The 12,899-nt window shown below is 38.7% G+C and overlaps 1 protein-coding gene across 1 annotated transcript in view; it reads right to left on the bottom strand.

Annotated features, from left to right (window-relative positions):
* Nucleotides 1–12,899, bottom strand: part of LOC100665810 (phospholipid-transporting ATPase IB) — a 267,082-nt gene that overhangs the window by 239,024 nt on the left and 15,159 nt on the right. The window contains exon 2 of the mRNA XM_064275196.1: nt 10,608–10,752. Within this exon, the coding sequence (XP_064131266.1) occupies nt 10,608–10,752 (145 nt within the window). The remainder of the gene's footprint in view (nt 1–10,607; nt 10,753–12,899) is intronic.

The raw sequence follows: 12,899 nt of genomic DNA, 5'->3' as shown, positions 1-12,899 counted from the left end.
CATCTCCTTCCCTTATTTCTCTTGAACACCTGGCTCTGTGTGCCATCTCTGCTTCTTCTTGACAAGGCGTGAAGCGCCACCTGGCTGGGGAACCACTTTCCTAGTCTGCGCCACCATGCCAGGGGGATAACTGGGGGCATTTTTTTTCTTTTTCTTCATTCCTCGGTTTCTCATCTTTGTCTACTCTCCTTTTCATGTCTCCTGAGTACGTGGCGCTGTGTGCCATCTCCCCCCCGCCTTCTAGAAAGCCTGTGCTGTGTGGCTTGGAACCTACTTCCCTGGTCTGTGCCACCATGTTGTTGGGATCCCTGGGGCATTTCTTTTTATTTATTTATATATATATATTTTATATATATATTCCCTTTTCCCTTTCCTTCATTTCTCACTTTCTTGTCTCTCTCTACTTTCCTTCTTTTCCTGTCTCCTGAATACCTGGCAGTGTGTGCCAACTCCACCCCTTCTAGACAGGCTGTGCTGTGTGGCTTGGAACCTACTTTCCCAGTCTGCGTCACCACATTGGTGGGACACCTAGGGGGGTATTTTTTTTTTTTTTGCTTTTTGTTTTTCTTCATTTTTCAGTTTCTCGTCTCTCTCTACTTTCCTTCTTCTCCTGTCTCCTGAATACCTGGCACTGTGTGCCATCTCTGCCTCTTCTAGACAGGCTGTGCAATGCCTATTGGCTTGGGAGCCACTTCTCTTGTCCACGCTGCCAAGCCAGTTAGCTCCCTTGGGCATTTATTTTTCTTTTCCTGATTTCTAGTCTCTACCATCCTTCCCTTCTTTTCTCTTGAATACCTGGCACCATGTGCCATCTCCGCTCCTTCTGGACAGACTGTGTAGTGCCACACACCTGGGAAACCTCTTTGCTGGTCCTAGCCACCACACTAGTGGGCTCCCTCAGGGCATCTTTTTTTCTTTCTCTCTTCTTTTCTCGATTTCTTGTCTCCATCTACCTTCCTTCCTTATCCTTCTGAACACCTGGCATTGTGTGCCATCTCCACCCCTTCTGGATGGGCTGTGCAGTGCCATTCAGCTGGGGACTTGCTTCCAGTGGGCTCCCTTTGGGAATTTTTTTTTCTTTACTCTATTCCTTTTTTTCCTCAGGTTTTTGTCTCTATCTACCTTCTTTTCCACCCTGCCAACCACCTGGCATCTTTTTGTTTCCCTCCTCGGTTTCTTGCTTCTCTCTACATTCCTTCCATTCCTTTCCCATTAACACCTACCCATGTATGCCTTTCTCTCTCCTTTTTTTCTTTTTAAATCAAGTTTCTTATCTCTCTCCCTTCCTTTCCTTTCTCCCACCCACCTAGCTCTGTGTGCTGTATCTGCTCCTTCTTGATGGGCTGTGCCTCACTGCCTGGCTAGAAAACCATCTGCACAAGGCTTCCCTGGTCTGTGCTACTCCAACGGCATGTTCTCTCAGCACTTTCTTTTTTTTTTGTAGTTGGGCTCCTGTTTCTCTCCTCTTTCTCTTCTTTCCCATACCCACTTAGCTGCACACATCACAACCTCTCCCCTCTCTCCTACCTATCTGCACTGTGCACTGAACATCACACCCCTGAGCAGCACAGGCACAGTCTACAGAGACCTGACCTGCACTGACCCCCAGTCCCACCCTGTTGGCCCCTGTACATGCCACAAACAACTCATCCCAGCCCTTCCCCTTCCACTGGACCTGCCCTGCTGCACTACAGTTGAGTGACTTGCCCTGCCCATTGGACAGGGTGGTGAAAAGCATCATGCCCACAGATGAGCAAACAACAAAGAACACCTAGCCCACGTACTCAGACATAACAAAATTTAAAAAAGCAGAATAAAACAACAACAAAAAAATCTACAATCAATAAATGAAGAAATAACTACTAAATGTCCCAAAGACAGCAGATAATATTAAAACATAAAACAAAAAAAGGACAGCATGGTTCCAATAGACATGCAAAGTAAAACACCAGATGACCTTCCAGTAGAAGAAAAGGCACTGGAACTACCTGACGAGGAATTCAAATCTCTAATATTCAGAGCTATCCAAGAGTTGAAGGAAAAAGCAGACAAAAAATGAGGAAGAAAATAGACAAGATCATGGAAAAGGCAGACAAAACAATGGAAGAATTCAGGAAAATAATACAAGAACAAAATATCAAAATAAATTCACAACCAGAAATCATACAAAAACAACTAGAAATCCAAAAGATAAACAGCAAGATTTCAGAAATTGACAGTGCCATAGATGGTCTGGGGGGCAGGTTTGAAACAATGAAAGGCAGGATAGGCAAAATTGAAGACAAATACTTGGATATCAGTTTGAGGAAAAATCGTAGAAAAGAGCAAAGAAAAATGAAGAAACCCTGAATGTGATGTGGGATACAATCAAAAGCAAAAATTTGTGAGTGATAAGAGTTCCAGAACAGGGGAAGAAAACAGAAAACATAGAGAGGATCACTGAAGAATTGCTGACAAAACATTTTCCTAATATCATGAAAGATAAAAAGCTGATGATCCAAGAAGCTCAATGAACCCCATATAGGATAAACCCCAAAAGAAAATTGCCAAGTCATATATCACAATCACACTTGCTAAAACCAAATATGAAGAAACAATCCTGAAAGCAGCTCAAGAAAAATGACAAGCTACAAGACTAAGCTACGATTACTTGGCAGAAACCATGCAGGCAAGAAGGCAATAAGATGACATACATAAAACTTTGAAGGAAAAAAATTGCCAAGCAAGAACAATATATCCTGCAAACCTCTCACTCAAGTATGAAGGTGAAATTAGGACATTTCCAGATAAGCAGAAATCAAGGGAATATGTAAAAATCAAACCAAACTTACAAGAATTATGAAAGGGAGTCCGTTGGTTTGAGAACAAAAAACGTCAGAAGAAAGCCTGAATCTAGAACACAAGACCACATCAGCCAGAAACAAAAACAGGTAAAGAACTCTCAAGGATTAAGCAAAACTAAACAGTTTATGATAGGGAAAAAATGAGGTTAATCTGTAAGCGACAACAACATCAGAACAATAAAAGAGGGAATAAATGGTGTAAGTATAGAACTTTCAAATGGATAAGAAGTTAAGGGGATACCAAGTAATAAAAGGCTGGTTCAAACTTAGGAAGATAACAGTAAATTTCAAGGTAACCACAAAGAAAGTTAACAAACCTACTCATCAAAATAAAGAAGAAAAACTTAAAGTCTCAGTAAAAACAATAACAAAAGAAATGAAAAAAAAATCCACAAACAAAAGGAATTCAGCGCAGGAGAGTAAGAGGAACAAAGAAAACATCAGCACCACAAACAAAAAGGCACTATAAAATGACAACAATACTCACATCTATCAATAATTGATAAAAAAAAAAAAGTTTTTTTTTTTATCAATAATTATGCTGAAAGTAAATGGCCTAAAAGCACCATAAAGAGACAGAGAGCAACAGAATGGATTAAAAAAACAGGATCCATTAATATGCTATCCACAAGAGACTCACATTAGAAATAAAGACATAAGTTTATTAAAAATCAAAGGATGGAAAAAATATATAAAGCAAACTGCTACCAAAAAAGAACAGAAGTGGTAATACTAGTCTCAAATACAATAGGCTTTAAAACAAAATCCACCATAAAAGACAAAGACCGGTATTATATAGTGATTAAAGGACAATCCATCATGAAGACATAACCATAATAAATATCTACACACCCAATGACAGGGCTATAAATTAGATAAAATAAACTCTAATAGCACCAAAAAGAGAAATTGACAGTTCCACAATAATAGTAGGAGACTTCAACACACCACTCTCAGTAAAGGACAGAGCATCTAGAAAGAAACTCAGCAAAGATACGGAAGATCTAAAGGACACACTCAGCCAACTTGACCTCATAGACACATATAGAACACTCCACCCAACAACTGCAAAATACACTTTCTTTTCCAAAGCACACAGAACATTCTCCAGAATTCACCACATCTCAGGCAACAAAGCAGCCCTCAACAAAATCCAAAACTTTGAGAAAATACAAAGTATCTTCTCTGATCACAACACCATCAAAGTAGAAATTAACTACATGAAAAGCAAGGAAAAAGACCAATTATATGGAAACTGAATAACACCCTGCTTAAAAACCACTGAATAATAGGGGAAATTAAAGATGGAATTAAAAATTCCTAAAATCAAAGAAAAACAAAAACACATCATACCAAAACCTTTGGACCACATCGAAGGCAGTGCTTAGAGGCCAATTTATAGCAATAGATGCACACACCAAAAGAGAAGAAAGGGACAAAATCAAAACATTAGCTAGCTACACAACTCAAACAAATAGAAAGAGAACAGCAAAAGAAGCCCACAGCCACCAGAAGAAAGGGAAAAATAAAGACCAGAGCAGAAATAAATGAAATAGACAATTAAAAAAAAAACAATGGAAAGAATCAACAAAACCAAAGTTCATTCTTTGAAAGGATCAACAACATTGACAAACCACTGGGCAAATTGACAAAAGAAAAACAGAAGAGGATGCAAATAACCCAAATGAGAAATTAAATGAGGGACATTACAACAGACCCAACTGAAATAAAAAGGATCATAACAGAGTACTATGAAAGACCATACTTCAACAAATTTGAAAACCTAGAGTACATCGACAAAATTTCTAGAAACACGCCACCTACCTAAACTAACATAAACTGAGGTCAAAAATCTGAACAGATTTTTAACAAGAGAAGAGATTGAAAAGGTAATTAAAAAAAAAAAAAAAAAAAAAAAACTCCCACCAAAAAAAAAAAAAAAGGCTGACCCAGAGGTTTTCACTGTAGAACTGTACCAGACACTCAGAAAAGGGCTTACACCAGTACTACTCAAAATATTCAGAACTTAGGAAAAGAGACAACACTTCTGAATTCATTCTATGAAGTCAGCATAACCCTGATACCAAACCCAGGCAAAGACACTACAAAAAGAATACCCATTCCTGATAAAAACTCTCAAGAAAGGAGGTATAGAAGAGAAATTCCTCAACATAATAAAGGGCATCTATAGAAAATCAACAGCCAACATCATTCTTAATGGAGAGAGGCTGAAAACATTCCCCTTGAGAACAGGAACAAGACAAGGATGCTCTTTATTCACCACTCCTATTTAATATTGTGCTGGAAATCCTAACTAGAGCAATAAGGCAAGAAAAAGAAAATAAAGGGCATCCAAATTGGTAATGAAGAAGTAAAACTGTGCCTATTTGTGGGGATTATACTATACATAGAAAATCCAAAAGACTCTGGGAGAAAACTACTGGAACTAAGAGAAAGATTCAGCTGAGTAGCAGGATACAAGATAAACATACAAAAATCAGTTGGATCCCTACACACCAATAAAGAGAATGAGGAAACAGAAATCAGGAAAACAATACCGCTTATAGTAAATAGCCCCTAAAAAAATAAAATACTTGTAAATAAATCTAACTAGGGATGTAAAAGACCTCTACAAAGAAAACCACAAAACACACTACTGCAAGAAACCAAAAGACATCTACTTAAATGGAAAAATATACCATGCTCATGGATAGGTAGACTCAACATTGTGAAAATGTCAATTATACCCAAAGCAATCTACAAATACAATGCAATCCCTATCCAAATACCAACAAACTTCTTTAAAGAGATAGAAAAACGAATCATTAACTTTATATAGAAAGGGAAAGAGGCCCCAGATAAGTAAAATACTATTGAAGAAGAAGAATGAAGTAGGAGGACTCACACTACCTGATTTCAGAACCTACTATACAGCTAAAGTAGCCAGAAAAGTCTAGTATTGGTACAATGACAGATACATTGACCTATGGAACAGAATTGAGAACCCAGATGTAAATTGACAGAGGCCCAAAATCCATCAAATGAGGAAGAGTCTTTTTAACATATGGTGCTGGCAAAACTGGATGTCCATGTGGAAAAAAAATGAAACAAGACCCATACCATACACCATGCATAAAATCTAATTCAAAATGCATCAAAGACCTAAATATAAAACCAAAAACTATAAAAGATCATAGAAGAAAAAACAGGATCACTGTTAGAGGCCTTAATACACAGCATTAACAGGATACAAATCATAACTAACAACACACAAATTCCAGAAGATAAGCTAGATAACTGGGATCTTTTAAAAATTAAGCACTTCTACTCAACTAAAGACTTCACCAAAAGAGTAAAAAGAGAACCCACAGCCTGGGAAAAAAAAATTTGGCTATGGCAAATCCAACAAAAACCTAATCTCTAAAATCTACAGGAAATCCAACACCTCTACAACAAAAAGACAAATAACCAATTAAAAAAATAGGCAAAGGAAATGAGCAGACATCTCACCAAAGAAGACATTCAAGCGGCTAACAGACACATGAGGAAATGCTCATGATCACCAGCCATTAGAGAAATACAAATCAAAACCACAATGAGATACCATCTCACCCCGATATTACCGGCATGAATCAGAAAAACAGAAAATAACAAATGTTGGAGAGGCTGTGGGGAGATTGGAACTCTTGTGCACTGCTGGTGGCAATGCAAAATGTTACAATAACTTTGGAAAATGTTATGGCACTTCCTTAGGAAGCTAGAAATAGAAACACCATATGATCCAGCAATCTCACTTCTAGGACTATATCCTAAAGAAATAGGAAATAGAAATAGAAAGCTGTCACAAAAATAGACATATGCACACACATGTTCATTGCAGCATTGTTCACAATAGCAAAAAGATGGAAACAACCTAGATGCCCATCAACAGATGAATGGATAAGCAAACTATGGTACACACACAATGCAGTACTACACAACAACAAAGAACAATGATGAATTTGTGAAGCATCTCACAATGTGGATGAATCTGGAGGGCATTATGCTGGGTGAAATAAGTCAGTCATAAAAGAACAAACATTGTGTGAGATCACTACTATAAAAGCTCATGAAAAGGTTTACGCACAAAAGAAACAATCTTTGATGGTTACAAGGGAGGGAGGGATGGGTATGGAAAAACACTAAACAGACAATATATGAGTGGTAACTTTGGTGAAGGGTAAGACTGTACACGATACTGCGGAAGCCAGCAATATTGTCTGTTCAGTGTTTTTCCATACCCAGCTCAACTGGCATACCATAGTTTATAAAGAAAATGTTCTACATTCTAGTTTGATGAATAGCAAGGTCTTAAAACTTGTGAGCAGCCATGTAAGATACTCCACTGGTCTCACCTCATCGGGAGCAAGGAAGAATGAAGAAAACCAAAGACAAGGGAAGGATTAGTCCAGAGGTCTAATGGACCACAACTACCACAGCCCCCACCAGACTAAGTCCAGCACAAGTAGATGGTGCCCAGCTACCACCACTGGCTGCTTGACAGGGATCGCAATAGAGAGTCCCAGACAGACCTGTAGAAAAATGCAGAACAAATTCTAATTCAGAAGAAAAGACCAGACTTACTGGCCTGACAGAGACTGGAGAAACTCTAGAGTATGGCCCCTGACACCCTTTTAGCTCAGTAACGAAGTCACTCCTGAGGTTCACCCTTTAGTCAAAATTAGACAGGCCTAGGATACAAAACAAGACTAAAGGGCACAGAAGCCCAGGCCAAAGACTAGAAAGCAGGAGGGGACAGAAAAGCTGGTAATAGGGAACCCGAGGTCTAGAAGGGAGAGTGTTGACATGTCGTGGGGTTGGTAGCTAATGTCATAAAGCAATACGTGCACAAATTGTTTAATGAGAAGCTAGTTTGTTCTGTAAACCTTCATCTAAAACACGATAATTTTTTTTAAAAAAGAAAAAAGTCTAAAATTATGTAAACAACACTGATGATATTCAGTAAATCCAAATATAATAAAGGACATAAGGAGTATATGAAAAGAAGAGGATATTAAAGAAAAGTGAGGCAACCAAAGCACATTGTTTTCCATAAACAAAACTTCAACAAAGTTCACAAGAATATTTGAAGATGTCAATTTCTTACAGTTTTGGATTTATAAAGACTCAAATTTTAAACAAAATCTTGTCAAATACTTGCTATGGTATAAAGTATCGACTATTTCCACTAAATGAAGATGAAGGATTTTTGAGGCTTACCCAAGCTATGAATTCAAGAAACAACATTACTTCCAGAAAAAAACTTCAATCCTTTTTTTACTGAGCACAAAAATAAGTGATAATATTAAGTATGTCAATTAATAAGAGTATATATTAGCTCAGTGCAATCTAGTAGCTTCTGGTTCTGCATAACTTCCTGGACTAATATGTCGAACTTTTTAAATTTGACTAACTTATAATAACATTATTACCATTTTAGAAGATTATGAGTCTTCTAATATCTTCATCTTTGTTTTACATTTGGCCATATTCATCTGAACTCTACACTTGCACATAGTGTAGGGTAGGGACCTAATTGTATTCTGTAAATTATATTGAGATAATTGAATGTTCATAAAAAGAAAAGAAAAAATAAATCATCTTTTGCCTTATGATTGAAATGCCATCTTATTAATTTCAAATCCTAAAATAACAACAAATCTATTTCAATTTTTTCCAAAGACCTACTTATTTGTCCATCAATGCCATACTATTTTAATTACTACATCTTTATGGTATATTCTAATATCTAGATTACCAAATCCAGCCATGTTATCTTTTTCAACATTTGCTTAGATATTTTTACACATTTAATCTTCCAGGTGCACTCAGCTTATTAAATTCTACAAAAAAAAAAAAAAAAAGTAACAGAACTAATTGTCTAATTCTATTCTGTAAATTATATCAGTACCCCAAATTTTTCACTAGGAAAAATTCCTCAAAATTCTATTTGTATATTTTAATCTAACAGGAAAGAAACTAAGCTTTATTAATATTCAATGTACACATTGCTACTGAGGCCCTCATTCACTCTACATCCATGTAACTAGTTAATGAATTTTTTTTTTTTTTTGCTTATACTTACTGTTTGGCTCCAGAGTTTTAGGATTCATGTCTCTTGTTTGTTCCAGAAAAATTTCTGCTATTATTTCTTTGAATAATGTCTATCCCATTCTCTGTTTCTTCTCATTCTGATTTTATGTAGGCTAGACCCGCTCCTAAATATTTTCTAATGCTTCATCTTCCTGTGTTGCATCAAGGGTATTTATTCATATCTATTTTCCAGTACATTAAATGTGTCTTCTATTGTGTCTACCTTTTTTTTTCTACCTCATCCACTAAACTTTTTTTAATAGATTATATATTTTGAATTCCAGGCTCTATTTGTTTCTTTTCTAAATCTACTGTTTGTTTTTGGTAGATTTTTATTCTTCACTCATACCTTCAATATCCTCTTTTATTCCTTTCAACATATCCTACTATCGTGTTTAATAGAAAGCTGTGCCTGATAATTTCACAACCTGAAGTTTTAAAGGGTCTAGTTCTGCTTGCTCTTTGTCTCTTTCTTTCTACTGTCTTTCGCTAATTAAGCCTTGTCTTCTCATGTTTTGGTGGATTTTTTAGCTCACATTTGATCAAACTTCATCTTTGCAAAATCTCCCAGGCCTGAGTTGATGGGACATTCCTGCAGAGAAGGTTTACTTTTCTTCTGCCAGATGCCTCGGGACCCTAGTTATGTGGCACCATTTTAAGATATATTTTAAGCATGAGTTTTTCTGGATCACGCAGATATCAATTTAGGCATCAAACCCATGAGAAAGTGGTCAGTTTGTAATCATAAATTCTCAGAGGATTTTTTAACTTTTTTGCCTAAACCCAGAGCCAAGTTTATGAGAAGTTAAGCTTGCTTACCAAATCCCTTTTGCAAGGCAGATTTTTATTTTATTCTCCATTCATTTGAGATGTAGCTCTCCAACATCCTGGTTTTATGGTGGCAGAGTCTCCCATTCTGTTTTCCACCTTGACTTGACTACTGTCTCCCAACAGTAGTTCTGTGTCCCCAGAGCAACCAGCTACTTCACTATTGCCCTGCCTCTTTGGAATCCTGCTTTTCTTCATTTTTGGCCTCCGGGGTCAAAATTTGCAATGATGCATACCTTTTTAGCCATTTGATCAGTTTATAATCAAAAAGTTTAGAGACTACTGAGCTAGTGTACCCAAAAATTAATGCCGGGTTAAAAAACAAAACAAAAATGTAGGTGCTCAAAAACTAGTTTCGTTTCAGTTTTCATCCAACTCTGCCACTACAGTAAATTCTCAGCTAATCCAACTCCTCAGGAGCTAGAACTCTTAGGAGACCTAATGTTCAGTCCTGCAATCCAGGATGTTAGTGGGGAATCCAGCAGATCAGGAAAGATTCCCTTCTAAAGCACCGTTTCCGCATGTGTACAGGGGTATCAGTTGGCAGTGGGAAGCACGGTACTGCTTACAAATAGTAATGAATGAGAGCAGAGGCCATTCAGAGAGAGGGCCTTGAAGGTGAGATACAAACAAATCCTACTCTTGGGAGTGAATGTAAGAATTTATAGTTCCTCAAGATTCGATAAAACTATGATAACCTGAAGCATAGATTACATGAATTTTTTTTTGAGGGGGGAGGAGTTATGCAGGGAGGACCACACCTTCTTCCTTCTTCCTCTCTTCCCAGCTACATTCACTGCTCACCTGATGGAGTTTTTGCAGAATCTGTTCTTAAGGGGCTCATTGAGGTAAATGACACGAGGTTTGGACACTTCTGAATCTGGTTTGGGTTTTTTCCGGCCCATCTTTTCATCCACCTTCTTACAGCTCAAGAAGAAAATAACAGTTCCTGCAACAAAAGGCACAGGGACATTAAACAGAAATACAGATGAGGTCAGACCCAGAGAAAGCAACAAGCACAGTGCCCAAAGACCTTAGCCCAAGTCAGGTCCCCTGAAGCAGGCTTCTCTTCACAGTTCCCATCTCCTCTCCTGCCCCACTCAGCTTTCCCAGGGACCTGGTCACATTGTCAAGAAATGGGTGCCATCTGTCCTTTTCCCCTACATCAGCTACTGGCTCCATCCCTGCCAACCTACCATCATCGCCCCACCAAGGGGCCATGCAGTTAGATAGGGCATGCTGGCTTGGCTCAGACAAAAGAGGGAAGAAGAGAGAAGGAGAGGAGGTGAAGGGGGTGTCTTAGTTATCTAGTGCTGCTATAATAGAAATACCATAAGTGGATGGCTTCAACGAACAGAAGTTTATTTTCTCACATTCTAGTAGGCTAGAAGTCCAAATTCAGGGCATCAGGTCCAGGGGAAGGCTTTCTCCCTCTGTTGGCTCTGGAGGAAGCTCCTTGTCTTCAATCTTCCCCTGGTCTAGGAGCTTCTCCATGCAGGAACCTCAGGTCCAAAGGATATGATCTGCTCCCAGCATTGCTTTCTCAGTGGTATGAGGTCCCTCAACTCTCAGCTTGATCTCTTTCCTTTTATCTCTTGTAATATAAAAGGTGGTGCAGGCCACACCCCAGGGAAACCCCCTTTACATAGGATCAGGGATGTGACCTGAGTAAGGGTGTTACAATCCCACCCTAATCCTCTCTAACATAATCTGATCTTGCCTCATTAACCACAGGCAGAGATTAGCATTTACAACATATAGGAAAATTACAATCACAAAATGGAATACAACCACACAACACTGGGAATCATGGCCTAATCAAGTTGACACATATTTTGGGGTGACACAATTCAATCCACGACAGGCGGGAAACACCTGAGACTGTTTTGGCTGAAGACAGGCAGTTCCCTGAATAGACAGGAGTCTTCCTAGCCAAAAACAAGTGGGATTTTTCACAACAGGTCAAGGTGGGTGTTATGGATTGAACTGTGTCACCCAAAAATGTGTATCAACTTGGCTAGGTCATGATTCCTAGTATTGTGTGGTTTGTCCACCATTTCATCATCTAATGTGATTGTCCTATGTGTTGTAAATCCTACCTCTATGATGTTAATAAGGCAGGATTGGAAGCAGTTATGTTAATGAGGCAGGACTCAATCTACTAGATTTTGCTGTATCTTGAGTCAATCTCTTTTTGAGATGTAAGAGAGAAGAGAGCAGAGAGACAAGGGTACCTCATACTGCCAAGAAAGCAGTGCTGGGAGCAGAGTGCAGCCTTTGGACCTGGAGTCCCTGTGCTGAGAAGCTCCTAGATCAGGGGAAGGTTGATGACAGGGACCTTCCTCCAGAACCAATGGAAAGAGAGGGCCTTCCCCTGGAGCTGGCACCCTAGATTCTGACTTCTAGGCTAACAGACTGTGAGAGAATAAACTTCTATTTGTTAAAGCCATCCACTTGTGGTATTTCTGTGTGGCCGCACTAGATGACTAAAACAGTGGGTTTTATTATTTTATTGTGTTTGATGAGAAACAGAGATCAGGCTCGGAAGGGGGTCTGCCCTGTGTTCCTCAACACTGAGAGAGCATCTTTGCACCAGAGTCCATGTTCTGGACTTTCCTCAGACTTGGGAATGGTGAATAAATGAGAAAGTGCTGCTGCTAGAGGTCTTGCAGTCCAGGATTAGTATAGATTTTTCAAATCCTTGTGTAAAGGGGTTTTCCCACTAGCACCTTATGTTTAGTCTAGCTATTTTTCTTCATAGATTTCACTAAGAACCCATCCATGTGGAGGGTGGAAGAAAAAGAAGCAGGAGACAGTGAGTTGAGCAGCTTCTGGTGAAATAAATCAAGGCCCTAGAGACTTGTGATCCATAGGACAGCCTGGGGAAGCCAGCCAAGCCCCTGCTACCTGACACAGGAGGGCAGGCTGTTGAGGACAAAGTGTTCCCAGTTGAAAGGCCTAAACCTAAGCTAACTTTCCAGCTTGCACACTAGGGGCCTTCCTCCATTCCAATACATTTCTTCAGCAACTAACTGGTCTGTTAGAATGGCTCCATTTAAATAGAGTAATAGTAAAATAAATAAATAAATAAAGTAA

Source organism: Loxodonta africana, chromosome 23 (genome assembly GCF_030014295.1).
Source record: "Loxodonta africana isolate mLoxAfr1 chromosome 23, mLoxAfr1.hap2, whole genome shotgun sequence".
In the NCBI taxonomy this organism is placed as follows: Eukaryota; Metazoa; Chordata; class Mammalia; order Proboscidea; family Elephantidae; genus Loxodonta; species Loxodonta africana.
The sequence above is the reverse complement of the archived record's forward strand: the minus strand, read 5'-3'. Positions and strand labels throughout refer to the sequence as shown.